The 18877-nt window shown below is 40.5% G+C and overlaps 1 protein-coding gene across 8 annotated transcripts in view; it reads right to left on the bottom strand.

Annotated features, from left to right (window-relative positions):
- Positions 1 to 18877, bottom strand: part of DOCK7 (dedicator of cytokinesis 7) — a 107897-nt gene that overhangs the window by 34684 nt on the left and 54336 nt on the right. For 4 of the 8 annotated variants that reach the window (XM_075097378.1, XM_075097379.1, XM_075097380.1 and 1 more), the window contains 12 exons: positions 12539 to 12656; positions 11881 to 11951; positions 10937 to 11075; positions 10637 to 10738; positions 10289 to 10375; positions 9304 to 9535; positions 7849 to 8013; positions 6746 to 6915; positions 2769 to 2861; positions 1483 to 1572; positions 383 to 478; positions 139 to 279 (listed from right to left, as the gene is read on the bottom strand). In XM_075097378.1, coding sequence (XP_074953479.1) covers positions 139 to 279; positions 383 to 478; positions 1483 to 1572; positions 2769 to 2861; positions 6746 to 6915; positions 7849 to 8013; positions 9304 to 9535; positions 10289 to 10375; positions 10637 to 10738; positions 10937 to 11075; positions 11881 to 11951; positions 12539 to 12656 — 1504 coding nt within the window. The remainder of the gene's footprint in view (positions 1 to 138; positions 280 to 382; positions 479 to 1482; positions 1573 to 2768; positions 2862 to 6745; positions 6916 to 7848; positions 8014 to 9303; positions 9536 to 10288; positions 10376 to 10636; positions 10739 to 10936; positions 11076 to 11880; positions 11952 to 12538; positions 12657 to 18877) is intronic. The other 4 variants (XM_075097381.1, XM_075097383.1, XM_075097385.1 and 1 more) reach the window with 2 other exon arrangements.

Genomic DNA, 18877 nt, shown 5'->3' with positions numbered 1-18877 from the left:
GAAGAGAAAAACAGCAAAGAAAATGAAGAGCACACTGCATGTTTTTAAACAACAGGTCCTGGTCTAGGCACCAGCAAACATGCAGGAGATCTGGTGCCTGAGCTCTGACTGGGGTTCAGTTTAACTGTTTGCCATTACCTTCTGAAACCGAGAGACTATATCACCAGCAATCGTGCTGACCAAAGCAGTTACATCATCCATGAAACGCTCAGGAAAACGATTCTTTCTTGGCGCATCCAGTTTGTCAGCAAAATACAAATGATGCACCATGCTCTTCACCTACAGGAATATAAATTACAACAAAGTCACTTGCAGTTGTTGCCATTCGTGTTTTAAACTATAAACTGTAAGACAATAAGCCAGGTGCATCCAGTTTGCTCACCATTAGCTCGAAGAAGAACCAGGCCTGCTGCAGGGCTGCCTCCCGCACACTCCCGCTGCACACAACCCACTGTAAGGCCAGCTCTTCATGAAAAAGCTACAGATTCAAATTCAGAGTTAGTCCGAGCCTCAAGATCAGCTCACGAAACAGTCCACATGAGAAATGGCAGCACGGTCCACGGAAAGTATGGCAAACAATGAGGTTAAGCAAAATAAATAATTGGGAACATGACAGCAGTGGCGGCATCCCTTAAAGAAAACCCCAACTAACAATGAAGGATGATGTTATGATATGTGACGTGAGAAACGTTTCACAGCGTCTTGCTCCAAAATTGAATTTCAAGTGTCAAAAGAATTTTCCACCCACCCAAAAAAAAGTTTGGTGCTCAAATTAGTTTAGTTTAAAAGTCTACCTTTCTGCCTGGTCTGATTTTTGCAGGAAAAAGGAGTAAAAAGTGGACATATAAAGCAATTTGTACAAAGATGTATATTTACTATGAGAAAGAACTTAAAACAGTAAGAAAGAAATGTGGGACTAACGAACAGCTTTTTGCCTTCTTTTCTCAGGAGGACCGACCCACAGCCTGGATGTTGTCAGTGATCACATTTTCATTACACAGAAAGTCAGGCATTTTGCCTTTCTGACTTGTTTAGTAGGATCTCATCTCTCCTAAGGGAGTGTACTTCAAAGTGACTCCCATTCACTTTCTGGATTCACTTTGGATTAACACCTATATAACTGAGTTCAGCACACATATGTAATGCTAGCCATCTAACACATTATAATTTTGAACACAAGAATGTATCAGTTACATGTCTAGACAGTGCTATTCATATTTTTGAAAGCCAGTAATAAACTGGCTCCAAGCAGAATGGACATGAAATCAGACAAGCTACTCCTGATCATTTTATTCGTCCCAGTTCAACTCTGTCAGAATACTTCATATTCACTACAGCCTGGATATTGAGGTGTTAACCAACAGTAGTTCCTAATGACCTTGGAAAAAATCAGGCTATAAATAAAAGAATAGATTGCATCATGTTTTCAGAATGACTTGACCTCCCTGCCCCACAATATGAATTGTCTTCACTGAAATCTACCTTTTTAGTTGGTAATCGTCCTGTTAATGTTTGTAAGAAACTTGACGTCTCAGTGTGCGAAGACATACGATTACAACTTCGATCCGTAGCCTACGGAGTGGAGATGAATGAATGATGACAGGACATTAAAGTTTGCTGTGGATGGGTTTTGCAGCTCAAGGACAATGTAAGTTTACAAAAATAACTGTTCCAACTGTAGGCTTTCACTGCCTTTACACCTTTTTATGCATTCTCAAACTCTTACTCATTTACAGGTTTGTTTTAAACAAAATGACAGTACTTTTAATTGTTTTAAGACATACAGGCTATTTAAATAACTGCATGTTCTTACGCACACTTAATGCTGCAAAGCATGAAACTTTTTCATCATTGTATTTTATCAACATGCATATGCCAAGGAGGTTATACTTACAATTTCAGTCCATACCTCTCAATCTACCAGAAACCAAGTATGTGGGGATGTACCCCACAGCAACACTGCTACTAGCACAGGGAATGAGAAAATTACTGAAGTTCTGTTTCTGATGGAAATAATTTGCCTTGAGTGCAAGTGAACTCAGACTAAATATTTCTGGAAGACTAATAAACTTGAAAGGAGGTACAGTTGAGAGGTACGTTCAAGGCAACCATGCAGTGGAAAGCAGCAGGCAATAGGGGCTGAATAAGTTAAGACTTTCTGACTGAAGCTGCTATAAAGTTTTCATACTTTGCAACACAGAACAGATACAATTGGCCCTAGCAAGTCACTGCTGCCTCCAGCACTCAATTTACATGTTTTAAGAGAGAATTTTACATGTGTACCAATTTTGGTTTAACAATATTCCACTCAAACAGTCATGAAGGATTACTTGGTGATGAATACTAAATGCTTGATGAAAACGGCAAAATGGTTCACAACATCAAAAGAAATGGCAAACATGGACAAAACTATGAAGCTGTGATTAATGTTCCCACTTAGAAATGTGCTCCACTTGAAGCTGAAACTAGTGTTAGAGAGAAAAAAAAAAGAAAAGAAAAGCAGTCACAGCATTTACATTTCACAGACCAGCAACCACTGAAATGAAAGAAGGGGACACGTTCACGCATTTTGAGGTTTTTCATGCAGTGTGGTGAGGTAGAAGGGGAGATGATGGTAATTTATAAAATAAAACTCAAAGTTTTCAACGATAAATAAATTTAAAAAAAAAACCAAACCACCAAAATCGGAGTATACACTGAAAGGAAGATATTCTACAGGGAAACATCAGAGAAAACAAAGCCAGAAAAACCTCTACCGAAGACACCACCTGTGTTGACTCTGCACTTGGGCTGGGGTTGGATCCCCATGGGGCTGCTTTTGGACCACCAGTGTTTACCCAGGAATTGGAGCGGTCTAAACCCTGGGCATGTAATAGAAAGCAGTTGGGAAAGGAAAGAAATATTACATGTTGCATGCCATACAGTAGTCACAGTTTAGTCCTTAAAAGCAATCAAACTGGGTACACTGCAAACACATCACCAGTTAGCACTGTTAAAACAGCCTGAACTCTCAGGTGTCTGTTGAGACATTTTAGTCCAGATGATTATTTTATCTCTCATCACACACATATACCACATTAACACTGCCAACAGCACTGGTCCAACCTGTCATATCTGTAATGCTTCACATTCAAAAACTACCATCCTCCTGAAAAATTCCACTCTTACTTTGATCAGTTGAAACCCACTCACTTCAGTAGATGGAGCCAGCCCAGATTTACAGTGTAAGAGAGGAAAACTGGTGCACAGATATGAAAACCACAAAGGATGCTCTCTGAGGTTTCCGGCACTGTTAGGGGTAGACTGCTTGTTAGTCCACTGTTTATAAGCTCTACAGCTCTAATGGAAATGCTGAGAAACTTTGAAATGACTGACTGTCACCTCTTGCAGGGTTTCCTATTCATGGAATAAAAATCCAGCACCACTGGTAGAGTAACCCTGTGAACAGGGCTTCACATGGACATTTGGGTATTATCTCTGAGCAGAGTGGCAAAAAGAGGAAAGAGCACATACCTTTTCTGGAATCAACCTGCTTTGCCAAGCAAAATATATGAAAAATCATCCTGCTTTTTAATAGCTTAATCTAATTTGTACTCCAAATTCTAGTCCTGCAATGGATCATATGGGCAAAATTGCTGTGGATTCCTCCTCTTGCTCTGCTCCCTTTTGCTCTCAAGACACTCAGAAAGAAGAAAAAGAAAAATTTAAATGTGTGTTTGTCACCCAGGCTGCTCCCAAGTCAGGAACATTCAGTGGCAAGAAGCAGACTTTCCTGGGTCCCAGGAATCAGCTCTAATTGAGGCAGTTTTGCAACGCCACAACCTAATAGCAATAGCTTATAAATTCCACACATCGATTTCAACCCTCACCTCAGTGAGAGCTTTCATCCTAGTTTCTGTGCCAATTTAGGACTTTTCCCCAATACATTAAGCAAAGGTGCAGCCCTTTCATCACAGCGATTATCACCAGCTGCAAAGTCCACCAAGCCTAACAATCTATTTCTCTCAACAAAGAAAAATCCACCTCAAGGTTGAACCCAGTGGGAGAGCTGTAACCTGGGATTCGAACCATTAATCCACTGAGCTACCCTCTATGCAGAGTACAGCAATGCTGTAATTTTGCTTAAGATGTCCAATAAAAAAAATACTGAACACACATAAGAAGAGTGTTTTAATCTCAATTACGTTTTGGAAGAAATAAATCAAAGCTCTTTGCCCTGCTCAGACCCATAAACATGCTTTATTTTGCTCACGGTGAATTAAAGTCAAAAGGACTTTGCAGAATGCTGAACTAAGCTCATGTTTTGTAACATCAGGTTTAATTTTGAAAATGCCTTTACCACATTCACATTTCTGCTCACAAGCTTTCTAATCATGCCACTCTGAGGATAAAGTTAAACATATACTGTGTTTGCAGAAGCAGAAGTCTTTTTGTAAAAATCTGAAAAAAGATTCTTCCCTCTTTGGAAAATAAGAATACAAGAGCTTCTTATTGCTTGGCAGAGTCACTCAAAAGCTCACAAAGCTGCTATTAAATTCTGTTCTCTGGGATCAACCTGCAGCTGGATCTGTGCAGGAACATAACACACATTTGCGAAAATCCACTGTCAGAGCAATGAAACTCCACAATCTTTCCTGTTTTTTCCCAGCACATTTCCAACATTTCAGGAACACTTAAGGTGTAAAATCTCATTATAGGTCTTTTTTAGACACTTAGTAAATTTGCTTTAGTAGGGAATAAAATTTACATGGTCTCTATTCAAAACACGAAGGTAAAATAAGTGACAGACCTAAAACATCCTTTGTTAGGAAAACAAACAGGAATCTTCCCAAAAAAAGGGGGATGACTATTTTAATTTACAAAACTAAGTAAGGAGCTGAGATGAGACTTAAAGCATATTTACCAAACCTATAAATATCTTATACTACAGTAAAAAACAATGCAGGACTGGACTCTGAAGACTTCCATCATACAACAAAATACTTTCTGGGTTTTTTTTTAAAGCAGAAAGCCTCCCACGATAGATTCTAATTTGAAGGGCAGGTTCCCTATTTAGGTATATGTGCTTAAGCCATTACTTGGAGAAACAGAATAAGAATTCTTGCACCCTTTTATTCATTTCAACATCTGAAGAAGTGTCTTATTTTTGTCTATTGATACTAACAAGCAGAAATCATTATATTCAACCAAAAGTCAGTACAGTCAGACTGAGCTTCATTTCTGATGCTCAGGCTACCCTAAAGAAATCTTCTCCCTCAACAATTATTCACAGAATAGGTTTTCTTTAAAGCCTGGAGTACACCTCTAGAAAAAAATATCTCTTCATTTTGTATTGTGACATTATTCACTAAGCCAGCATGTGCTAAACTTCTGATAGCCTGTGTAAATTCCATATGCACATTAGTGCCTATGGCATTTCACAAAAGGTCAGGGTTGTTTAATTAGCAAGATATTGAAGTGGTCTTTAAAATATTTTACGACTTCTAAGTCCAAACTTTGATGTAAGAAATAATTATTTGCCTGCCCACACTTCTTCAGCCTCTTCTTTGGTCAGCAAATCATGTTATTCATTTTAAATTGCTAACCTCTCTCTGAAACTGTGTTTTTCTTGCTCTTATAAAACCCAGGACCAACCAGTGTCAAGCCTGTCTGGTCAAGCTGATGGCTTTATTAAAAAACTTGCTCACTGATCTTCCAAAGTATCAAACATAACAGCTCTCTGAAAGGGCTCAGGAATTCATCTGTGCTGGAAGAGTGTAGGGTCACAGGTGGGAGAACATCTCATTTTGGTGTATGTTATCATAGTTAGAAGATTAAAAAAAAAGAGAACCCCAAACAAGCTAAGGCATTCCTCTCGGGGAAGGCAAGTACCAACACAGCAGATTTGCCCTGGCTCATAACACCTATTTTAGGCACAAAACTGAAGTGCTCAAACTGGGACTGTAGCAGTCCTATGTACTTGGAAGTCTCAGAGAGGGACAGGCCCTCTGCAGGAGATGCATGTACTGAGCCCTTAAAAGCCAAAGTAAGACCATGCCAGATGCTCTGCACTAATGTGCCCATACTGGAAAGTCACTTTTAGGTGAGGGGGGGTCAGTGTGGGTGCAGAGTTAGCACACCACACATCCACACTGCAGCTCAGCTGGCCAGACTATGGCTCACTCACTAACCATCCAAAATACTCTCTGGCCCATGCAGGGACTAGGAATATTCCTGCTGTGTGCAAGATACCTGTTCTGGACATAAGTAGTAGAGAAAGCGTCTGAGCAGCCATTAGTGCTGAATGCAGAGGAGAAGAGAGAGTTTTGGTTTGGGAGGTAATAGTGGGATCACAAAGAGGCAAGGTAGGGGATGCAAGGTTTGGGGAGACGTAACAGAGCTGGTCAGAGGATATGGCTGCTGGCCATGTGAAAAGTGAGGTAGTAAAACCATTCTTGTCCTACTAGTCTTGAAAAGACAAGTCCAGAAGGACCCTTGCCCCTAGCCACCACATTTGTGGAAGTAACACTGCCAGGATGGTCTCCAACAAGTCAGAGAAATTGGCAACTATTTTCAAGGAGTGGAGTTTCAGTAGTGTTTTATCAGCAACTGCCAGAAGAAGTCTGAGAAGGGGCCATTAGTAAAGACATCTTTTCGCGGGGGGGGGGCGGGGTGGGGGGAGTCACAAAAACTTCCCTGTTATTTCCTTAAAGAATAAATAAAAGATGCTGAAGTTCCTGTAAGACCCTCAGCAGTGCATGTGTACCTTACTGCCAATGATTGAGCGAACTTCATCGTCCGGCGAGGTGGGAGTCCCAGATATATCTGGGTTGCTGTTGCTGAGGCTTCGTGAGCGGTTCAAGTTAAGGCTTGCTGGTCGGACAGCAGATCGAGCCATGGTGGCATAATGCACTGACCCCCCTAAGCCACCAGGACCTAAGGTGGTGTTTGAAAGAACATCCTGTTAGACCATCAGAGTCTTGATCTCATGCTGCTTTACATCAGCCTCATGCAGCAAACCCTCTGTATAACCAGTAGGTCTGGCCCTTAATGAAATCTTCCCTGTGGTGGCCCCTGCCTGGTTCTCCAAGGCAAGCAGCAGGGAGAAGGGATGGGACTAAAAAGCTATTTTATCCACTGATCTGTGGGGAGCAGGAAGCTCCCTGCGGATTTAGGCAGCCAGTGTGAGGTACGTCTTTAGCTAAAGGGATACTTTCCAGACCTCAGACTCGAAAACCACTGAAGAACTGGGCAGAGTTTTAAGTACACAACCTGCCCAACCCCTCTCAGAGGTTTTCCACTCCATACAAGAATCAAGTGCTGTGCACAACAGTTCTTCCAAAGCCTAGTTTTCTGTGGCTGTCATTCACAACGACTCTTCCCCCATGCAGATATATCCCTTGTTCTCAGCAGGGGTGGAATTAATTTGTTTCCCTCCTGTACCCAGACATGTGTTTTCAAGTATTTCACATTCCTTTGCCAGTGTTTCAACTTCTGCTGGAACTGGATAAAAGTACAAAAGTACTAGTGAAGGAGACTGGGAAACATGACAGGCCAAGAGTGTACCACAGCTGCCTAAATTGCTACAGAAAACAAAACTAAAAAAACAGTATTTGCCATAATTTAGCTTCATGCATTTTCAGTGGTGACACTGATATTTAAGATCATCAAATAGTTAAATCTCTGACATGGCTAACTGTAATTAAACTCTTCTTGTAAATGGCTACACTGGATCACAGAGAAAGTTAATAACAGGGCTTGGCAGGGAACCAGCCATGCAGTTGGAGCTCAAGAGCACCTGCCAGCAATCAATTTCTCCTTGCTTTTAACAAACAGTGACTTGGAAATAAAATAAAAAAAAATAACTACCTGGTGATGGTGAGTTGGGATAGGTATTCGGTAGACGAAAAACGTAATATATATAGGACGCAAGAAGACTGTTCCTGCCATGCTGGTCCTGGTTTCCATCCAAGTTCTTGTGAAGTCTGTTTATGATTGATGCCATTGCTTCAAAAGATGCTTGGCCCAGGTTAACTGAAAGTAATAAGTGAGGAGTTTGTTTTAGACTGTAGCAGTGCCCATGAGCAAATCCTAAAAGTGCATTTCATCCACCTTCTAAAGGCTAAATGGTGAAGCTTATTAAGAGTATAGCAAGCGTTTCTCATGAAAAACTGAACCTGGTATTTGAACTAGGTCTAATAAACAGCTTGACAAGAAGCCAGGTGTTGCAGTGATAAGCTTCCACTTTTATTAATAAAAAATTTAATGAATTTAGGTCTGATTCCTGGAATCAGACCAACTTTGGTCATCAACTGCAATGGTAACAAGATCAAGTCCTTGTTTAACTGATGGATAATATCCTTTGGATATTTATCATACTCAGTTAATTATTTCCTCCATTTAAGCCTTAGCCAAAATATAAACTGTATCAAAAATAACAATTCCATTCAGTTTGGGAAAAAACTCTGTCCTAAAAATGAGCAGAGTAATCTACACACAGTACAAGGCAGATATTCTAAACAAATTAGGGATGAAGCTAGCGGCAGCTGGAGACTGTAAATCTTAGTTTTTTAAAAACCAGACACTAATGTCCTCAATGCTCCATACAGACAAACTAACCAATACAGAACGCAAAGAGCTTTAAAATATAAGATAAAAATTCAAGGAAAATGCTTCCCCAGAAAGACAGCCTTTCTAAAATAAATATTTGCTCTTCTTAAAGCAGCCTTAAATACCTACATTCCATCATGTCCCAACTCAAGTTTCCTACAAAAAATCCCAACTGCTGTTTTAAATAGTAAGGAGCTAATCCTGACTTCCACTTGAGGTATTTTGTACTGCCAGAACATAGCCCATAACAGGGAGCAAAAGGAAAGATTATTCATGCTGACAGTATCAGATCCACAATAGCTAGAGGAACATACAACAGCTAAACCTTCCTAACTTATCTACTTCGAGATTTTCCAAGGTGACTAGTAAGGTTGAAATTCTTGGTTTCTGAATGTCAGTATGGAGCCACCCTAACAGGCTCCAGTGCTAAGAAAATGCTGAGTATCCAACTCATGAAGATCAGGCCCCTTTCTGGTGTCTCAACTTGGACACCAAATTACTAGTCATTCTTGGAAACCTTTATATTAAATATTGCTCCCGTGTATATCACCACTGATCTGGATGCCAGCATGTTTTATTTTGAAGATACATGGTATATTAGTGGCACTAAAATAAAGCATAAAAATGGACTTTTTTATTTCTACATAAATATGATAAAATTGGAAGTGTCAAACTTTCAGCTATGTAATTCTTTATAAAATTTAAATAGAATACCTATTTGGCCTGCAATGACAGGAGGTCTTACTACCAGAAGAATCAGTTTGTCAAGCAGGAGATGAAGAAATCGCACTACCGGCTCCAGTTGAGAGGAATTTAAAGCTGAAATGCTGCTCTTCAGTTCATTTTCCAAGTTGTTTTCCATAATTCTCATGTCTCCTATTCGCACAGGGAACATGTGCTCATCCAGAGCATGCACAAGTGCAAAGAACTTGTCAAGATAAGGGTCCTACACAGAAGTAAAAAAAAAAAATCAGCAAGAAGCTCCAAAAGTAACTCCACTTTCTATGGATTTGTACCTCATGGATGGATTCTCTTCCTCATTCTTCTATCTGACCATTTAATCTCACAAAATTAGCAGAAACTCAACATCTTTGAGAGCTCTGCTCCTATGTCTAATCAAACTGAAATCAGCCAATGTTCAAAAGTTGTCAGGGCAAAACTAGAGGACCCACAGACTCTGTATTCTTAGAAAAAACAGACAAAAAATGCACTAAAATCATGGTACTATTTACAACACAAATAAAATACACAAAAGTGTCAAATGATATACTGTCAATTAATAAAACAAAAGTTGAAATGGTTAGTCAAAATGATTGTAATCTTTCTTTTCAGATCAAAGAAAGACAGATGAAAAATACATGGAGAAATGAAAGAGGCAGAGGGGAAAAGGAAAAACCATACGCCTGGACTGTATGTTAGACCTGTTGTATTAAACACAACAGTCTGAGGTCTGAAAACACTGTTGGCCATTCACCCCCTGTGAATAAAGGCCAAACTGCTCATAATTTTAAGCAGAACTTCTCAAATATACTCACAGCAGAATGTGGAATAACAGGTCTGCTGGCTCAGAACTGAAAATGAAATTGTAATTTCACTACAAGTAATTGTTATACTCTTCACAGTATCAACTCTGACAGTGTTTCAACTGTCAAAAGATTATCAAACACTTTTTATTACAATGATTGCTCTTAACATTTACCTGAGTGTGAAGGGATGATACAGCAACAACTTCTACGTTGAAAACCCCTTTGTGGTTATCCACCCACTTCATTCCAGGGAGTGGAACCTGCAGGTTAACAGAAATATGAGTGACGATGTGACAGAAAGCAGAGCTAAGGCACTTCTCATTACAATTGCCATTTCTTTTCATTTTATTCTCAGGTCACACACACGTATCCACACACAAACACACACACTTATCTAAACTTAACAGTATTGAAGAAATAAATAACCTAAGAGTAAAAATACGCATGTATGCACAAATACATTCTTTCACTTTTTAACAGAAGTACTCTCTTGCTAATTTTCAGCATGAAGAACAACTCACCTCTGGAGAAAGCACTGAATAAGCCTGTGGTGGTTTTTCCAATGAAACAGGCAGGCAGAACTGACCAGTCTTTAACCGTCCATTTTGAAGCATCGGTATCCACTTTGAGGAGAAAGAATTAACAAAAGAAAAAACAAACCCACACATTTCTTAAAGATATCTTGCATTTTGCAGGCTTGACTGTCAAACTCTCAAATTCTACAATGATGTATGAGTTGACAGTGATGCTACACAAATTGCAAATAAATGCATTATGAATATATTCTGTACTGAAAAACATAAAGACTGAAAGACACTCACAGTGTATCCGACTGGGGTCTCCAGGGGAGTGTTTTGTTTTTGTTGGCAACTGACATGGTAGAAAGTAAAAAGCAGGTGGTGGTGATCGGTTAAAGTGGCTGGAAGCTTAATCTTGATTTCCTCATGAAAATCAGGTGATCTGTGCAGAGACCAGACCCTCAACTGAGTCATCAATACAAACAGTGTGGTTTAGTATCTTATGCTCAAGTCTGAATCCTTTGAGTTACAGTGTCTGGAGGGAAGGAAGTATAAGGACTATCCCAAGGGATTAAAGCTTCACTTTCTGATCACCAAGGACTAGAAAAACTTTGTGTATCAGTTACAGTCCAAAAAAGATGAAAGTGGCAGCCCCCTCCTCACACAGGCACACTGAACAGCGCTGCTCCCCATGAGCAATAAACTCTTGTGTCAAGGTGGAGACTACCATAACTCCCAACCTGCAGGACAGGATTCTCTCCCTGGTACAGCTACAAAGACTATCAACACATTAAGGCCAGATTCAGCACTCCTTACCCCAGCTGCAATGAAATTATTTTCAAGATTAAATACTTCCAATCTGTTACTAAAGTCTGAAAGGCTCCAGCAAAATCATGAAGCACACGCTAACATGAGTTTATAATGTAGATCTTCATGCCTACTAACTTGAAGATTGTACTTACAGCATCTGCTGAGTTGGCTACATGCTTAGGATCACAGCCCCTGACACAATGCTCTTGATGCGTACCAGAGCAAAGACTTTGGCTTCTAGGCATCGCAAAACTCTACGGTGTCGACTGACACAGCAGTTGTTGTAAATGCTATGCAGATAGTAATTGATAAATAATTAACCCTGAGACAGAGGCACTGGTGAGTTACTCCACTTTCACACCGGTAAAACTTCTTTTGGGTGGAATTGTACTACCCATATGGGCCCATGTCCTTTCACAAGGTGTCATGTGTTTTACCTGTTGTGATATACTACAGCTGTGTATGCTTCTTTGGAAAATTCAGGACAGCTAGATTTGCCAAAGATGACCTGCAAAATAGAAAAAAACCCACAGAAATCCCTCTATGAAACTGTACCAAGAATTTGTTCCATAATCCTGCAGAGACATTCACAGGTCCATTCACAAGTCTGCGCAGCTGTGTACAGTTATATCTGCTTGTTACATGTCCCTTCACTTACATACAATGTTGTACTTAGTCACTGAGGAGTTCACAATTTTAATAATCCCAGTTACACATGCACACAGATATGGCTGAAGAACTGATGAATGTAACCACCCCTATGCAGAGCTATACCAAGAGCTGATCAGTTCTGGTCCTGAACACAAGTATAACTATCACCTCTAATTTTTTTGGCATGGAAACAGAGATGCAATTCCAAACACTGCAAACATCTCGGGTTAAAATAGTAGCTACTACATGTTACTTTGCAAACTCTGCACAAACATACTCTTTGTTCTGAAATATAGCAATTTTATATTCCCCTGAACTTGTTATTTTGAAATGTGTTTCAGCAAGGTTTTCTTTAACACAGGGATTTTACAACTGCAATGTGTACTCTGTCTTCTGCCTTATCGGCACACAGCATTCACGTGGAGCACAAATTACTTCCCTCACCGGCATAGCATTGCTTGCGTCCTCTCCATACATGAACTGGACTTTTACAGTGATATTCCTGGCAGATCCTTGGCGGTTGGCGAAATTAAGGCTCTGAGGATAGACATAAAGAAGATTCCTGGAACAGACAAAGCCATGAAGTGAGCATCTCCATGTGAGAATGAGACAGTCCACACCTTTATTAATGCTATTATTTAAACCTCTATGAAAACACTCAGAGAGTCAAAGTGAAGGGTTTGACATTTTCCATTAGCCAGATGGTCTTCTCTTCAACATAAATGCACACCCATACAAGCGATTTCATAATGACTCCTTATTTTAGACATCAAAAGTCACAATTTTAGAAAACAGTGGGGATGGCCAGACTGAACCAGGTGTGTTTAGTGTTGAGGGAATGGCTGGGGCCACAGGTAACGACAACACTCCCAGGTATCTAAAGAACTGCTGCAAAGACTGAAGCAATAAAGTGATCATCACATCCACGGGGAATATGACAGGACATACTGGGCTAAAATTGCAGCACAGGAGATTTAGGTTAGATGTGAGGAAAAACGTTCTGTCTGCAAAGCTAGTTAAGCAGTAGAACAAATTGCCTGGGGAGAACGTGAAATCTCCATTTTTTGGTAGCCATTGAGGCACCTGTCCAGATCAGTTGATAGACAACCCCCAACCTTCACTGCGGGGGACATTTTGGAGGCCTCTTCCAGGTCCATTTCTCCAAGTCTATGATTACTTTAACCACAACAGTGATCAGATGCAAAATTCTGCAATATTTTCCATCCTCTTAGCCCTGCTGAGTCCCTGCCAACAAAGTGCAAGTTGGATTCACACAACGTTAGCAAAGCTGTCTACTGCAAGCCCCCACCTGACCTATGAGCAAGTAATTTATACCACAGAAAGTCCCCTGCATGTTCCTATAAAGACAAAAAAGACAACAGCCCCTGAATCATTCCACTCAGCGTACTCAATTATCCAAAGGAAATACACCTTCTTTTGCCCCCAAACAAGTGTATGAATTATTGTACGTCTTTAAAAAGTCAGGCTGGAAATCCGCTATCTATCATCCCCACAGTCCTGCTCACCAGACCAGCATCACACACCCCTGGACACCCTTGTTCCTATGGCTCCAACAAGAGGGACCAAGAGGGATGCTCACCACAGGCTACTTGGCAGCGTGACAGTTAGGTGAGAGGTTCATGTTGCTACCTTGCACCTGCTTGGGATAAACGACTGGCATGTTACATTTTGCCCAAACACTGAATCAACCAATTCGGTAACAAGCCCTGTCTTGTAAGGCAGGAGGTAAAAGAGGTTGCCTTCCCCTCTGTCACCCTCCGGGAACTATTCCGTGAATCTGAACACTTGGAACAGTGTCCAACTCTTCCTTGTCCCAGACAGACAAGAGACAACAGATGGGTACAGACAAAGGACAACATTTTAAGCATAATAATGCAGCCGCTACAGAGTGCTGGCAACAGCAGATTGAAAAGAAAAAGACTCTTTTTCTGTTGTCAGTAGTGCAGTGATTTGGTTACTCAGTGAAGGCACCTGCTGCCTTTTTAGATGCCATGGGTATCCAAATCACCTGCCCTGGGCTGGCAACGGGTCACTCTCCTGAAGGAGCATCTGGAAAGGTAGGCTGCCCTAGGCTGGCTGGAATTGCGCTAGATGTCAATGTTTTGGCAAATGAATCTCACCCAAGGATTTTGTTCTGATGGCAATTACCTTTTCTCCCCAATACCCATGGGTAGTCCCATCTATACAGATATGGGTTAATGCCGGTCCTAAGGAATTCTAAGAGTCTCTGAAGAAAAAGGTTCCTCCAGGTCAGTATAGGGCAGTCTAGCTGTAAAGCTCCAGAAGCTATATGGGGCAGCATAGGCTCTTTTTTGACCCTCTAGGAAGAGGAATATGCTTAACTGGCACATGGGAATTTCTTCCCTTTCAAGTCCTTCATGGTGAATTAAGCTTTTGAATCCCATCCCCATTGGTTGCTTTGTCTAATCAACTCTCACTATTTCAGAGGGGGCCTGTGTCATTTTTGTGACTCTACTAAATTACTTTGTTCTGGCATGAATACATTTGCTCCTTGATGTTCTTTTAAAAATGAAAATGGATATGAAAATTTACTCCAAAATGTACATTGCTCATAAAACTTTTATTAAGTATTATTAGTGCTTAAGAGAAGGATTTATTGTATTTGTGAAGCCAGGCTACAGGATCCCTATATTAAAGGCAGTCTTACGCTTAGGACTGATTTATGCTGAATAGCAGAGATGAGCCTAAACCAAGCTTGCAGTTCTCCTACCACTTCTTCTGTTAGGGCTTGGCCTGCTGGGAGCAAAGGAGACATTTCACCGATTTGATGCCACTCTAGAAAGAGGGTGCTAGAGATCTACAAGCAGATGTTACAGGTAATGTTACATGTCAGGCAGGGCTTTAGCAGCATTCCTAAAAACAAGTACTGGAGGAAATATACAGGTTGTTCCCCTCTTCATTGCCTTTCAAGCCCTTGTCGTGAAAGGCTCAGAGGGAAATTATCCTGCATTTCATTAGTAAGAAGCTCATGTTGCTTACGGGAGTTCAGATGTACAGATCCCACTGTAAGACGGGATAGTTGGAAGCTTGCTCCTGTTCAGGCAGCTTCTCTCCAGAGGGTTTCCTTTACAGGCATCATCCTTTTGTTGAGAATTTACATATAGAGAGGAGAAAAAATTCCCCCACTCACACATCAGAATGTGACGTCAAATGAAAAATCCTATTTTACCTTACCCTACATAGGTAAAAGCTGCAGATCTTCCTGTCTGCCATAAGCACAGTTACAGGAGCCATGGAAAGAGACGCACTCATGGCTGAAAAACCAATAGGAACAATATAAATATCTTGAAGCCCTTTTCTAACCGTCAACCTGAGGGGCTGACTTCTCAGTTTCTCCTCTGTTACCATCCTTCCTTTGATTCATTCCATATTGAGTTCTCATTGTAGTACTTTCCTGCACAAACACCTGGGCTGAGTAGACTCTGTAGGACACCAGAGGTGTAGCCACTGCACTCTGAAAAAAGCTAAACAAGACCTCTGTGCAAAGTGGTTGTAGAAGCTGCCTTACTGCACAGGTGAGATGATAGGCATCGGAGTTTCTGGGCTTTTAAAGGCAAAGTAAGTGGCATGGCACTGAACGTAGTCTTCAGAAATCAAGAGAGGACAACCCCACAACCCCAGCTCTGTATTATAGAGAAGCAGAGGAAAGCAAGAGGAGAGAGCAACTTTCTGGTGGACGAGACATCATGGGGAGGTCTCACATCAGTGTTCAATTCTCTACAGAAGGGACAAAGGGAGGAGGAAGGGATTGACCATGAAAATAACACTGCAACACCAACAACCATGCTAAGCATATACTGATTAAACAAAAGGACCGCTAGTCCTTATGCTTCCAGGTAACAGCTACTTCTTGATGACACTATTCACAGATTTCTAGCAATAGAAGTTTCAGCTAGAAGCTTTAAATCCAAGGACTTGTGTCTGGATCTTTTATTAAAATGCTATACAAAATGTGTGCAAAGCTTACACTATTATCTCAAACAGATCTCAAAAGTACTTTTACCTCCATAAAATGAACTGCTAAAGCGCAAATGCTTCCCAAGCCATGGAAATAACGGCACCAAGCACTCCTCTAAATATTTATATAATGTGATTGCAGACATTTTGCAAAATTCTTCATAAAAGTATTAAAACATTAAGAGCTGATCCTAAGTCTTAGAGGGAATGTCTAGCTATTATGAAAATTTCCCTTTTCAGTAAAACCCAGAGACCTTTTTCTTTGCTTTATTCCTACTATGAAAATCATTTAAAGCCCATTTATTAAGGGTCACCCAGGTGTGTGAAAGATCTTCAAGATCATGTTTGTTATATACATTTTTTCTTGACTGGGCTAACAGCTCTTAGAGGCAGGATTCCCCCTTAGGGTTTCTACAGCCCCTGAATCTTACAATTTAATCATACCAGAAATTTTTCTCCCCTCTGCTTTCCTGTGTCCTGCTTTTCTTATGGACCCTGTGGCTGCTGTGACGTCTAAGGTTGGTATTTTGTAGTGAGCTTATCACTGCTTGACTTTATTGGCACTGGCACTAATATGGAAACGTGCTTGGCAGCCACTTTTGCATTTTTAATATTTGACATCAGAGCATTTTGACTGCCTTTCCCATTCAGAAAACAAACCTTTCTAAATGGTAGTGTCATGTCTGAGCAGCATCCCAGCACAAGCAAGCTCCCGTAGCTTGCTGAGATACTGTGCATCAGCTGAGCCACAACAGCTGTGGCGCAGGCATGGCGACACACAGGAACTTCTCAAGCTGCAGAAACCTCGTAAAATGTCTGATCTCCAGTTGCTTGCTTATTGCTATTTCTTGAGTAACTTCCTATATTTTTCTGAAGTTTAAGCCAAGAATAAAGATTATTGGGGGTGATGGAGTTAGGAAGAATTCAAAACTATTTAAAAGAAAGACATTGTAAGAAATAGCTAAAACAACAGAAAATATTAATTTGAAACTCTGTAAAACCAAAGCCACTCAAGTACTCTGAAGTGGACTGCAGAAAGTCTATGCTCTTCTTTTTTTTTTTTTGAATTTTGCAACCAGTTCTCCAAGTTTTGCAGCCTAAAATCCCTGTGTCAGATGCCAGAGGCTGGACTTTGTTCCCTCTTACAGAGCACTGTCAGGCCCAGATATAAACCATACCTAAACTTCATCTACACAAGCAAAACTCCCATGAGCTTCCCTACAGAAAATACAAATCCTTCAAAAGCACATGCTTATCTTATGTTTTTAAACATCAGAAGTGTTTAATAGGGTTATCAGGTATGATGTATCTTGGTCTACCTTTCAAAGCAAAACCTACACACTAACAACTTTCCAGAAAGGTAGAACTTAAGGGCCGTAAGTGCTGTCCAGATCATGCATGTGCTTTTTTTTTTTCCCCCACTCATTTGAACAGCTCTTCATACATTTCCATTGATATTAACAAATAAGAAAATGCTGCAGGAATGATGACTCAATGAAAACACTCCAGGTTGATCGCTGTCCCGTGAATAACGCTAATTGTTCTAACACTTTTTTGAACAGATTTTTAATAGGGTGGAATAAATACTGATTTGATGAGTTTCTTCAGAAACTCATCTGAAAAAAACTGCAGATTTTAATAGGACATGATAGCGTTCCACTGAACAGCTTCTCATAAACTAGAACCTCATGGACATCCCTTGTGAAACCAATCAAATTTGTCAAAGCTGGATCTCTGGAATAAAGCCCTGTACCATGCAGATCAAAGAATTAGTCATGATAAACACTCATCACAATAAAATTAAGAATTACTGTAATGACTACCATTTGACCCCTACTTACTAGGGGTTTACATGTGGACTTAAAATGAAGTGCTGATAAAAAGGCAGAAGCAGAAAGATTAATGTTTCATTTTAGCAAAAGTCCCTGTTCAATTCTGTGTCTCTATGCAGACTGAGCTTCCCAACTTCATCACTAGAATATTTTTACATTGCTCCCTCTGATGACATACCTACCCAGCCCAAGTACAATACTGCTGAGAAGCACCTGATTTAGGAATACAGCAGACTTCCCCCTGGCCAAAGCCAATGTAATACTTATCCATTGAATAAGCAGTACCAACCATAATAAACCTGACTCTAAACTCCCAACACAGAATAACACATATGTGTGTAACTTTCAACCTGTGAGATGCTCCAGTGGAGTCACTGGTGGTCTTGGTTTGTGGACTGCTGTATTTCTAAGCATCAGAAAAGAAACAAACGCACTGTTCTAACTCCCTCTCATTTCTCTGCACAAAACAACTTTACTTCCACTGCTCACCTGGAGATCTGACAGTGGCATGACCTCTGTGACACAGCAAGAAGTCTTAGTACTTTGCTCACCTCTTGGCTGCATGTTTACACCCTGGATGTGTTCAACCAGTCAGTCTCCAATGACTGACTTGTGTTACTTTAGAAGGGAAGGGGCCATCATGTTTTCACCAAGGCACCAAATATTCAGTGCAAAATAAATGATCAGCATGTGAATGGACACACAGAAGCAATAATGAACAGCCCATAACAAAATTCCTTGCTTGCCTATAGTCTTCCAGGCTCAAATGAGTAATTAAGCAAATAACTCTTCTCCACCACGTGTTACATCTGCCAACAGTAAGCAGATACAGCCCAGTCTCAGCTGGCCAGGCTTAGCTAACTGTGGCTTTATAAAAGTCATCAACAGAGAACCAGACAGGTAATTAGTTGGTAAGAACCATTCTTTCTGCATCTTACACATGTGCATTTCT

Source organism: Phalacrocorax aristotelis, chromosome 6, assembly GCF_949628215.1.
Source record: "Phalacrocorax aristotelis chromosome 6, bGulAri2.1, whole genome shotgun sequence".
In the NCBI taxonomy this organism is placed as follows: Eukaryota; Metazoa; Chordata; class Aves; order Suliformes; family Phalacrocoracidae; genus Phalacrocorax; species Phalacrocorax aristotelis.
The sequence above is the reverse complement of the archived record's forward strand: the minus strand, read 5'-3'. Positions and strand labels throughout refer to the sequence as shown.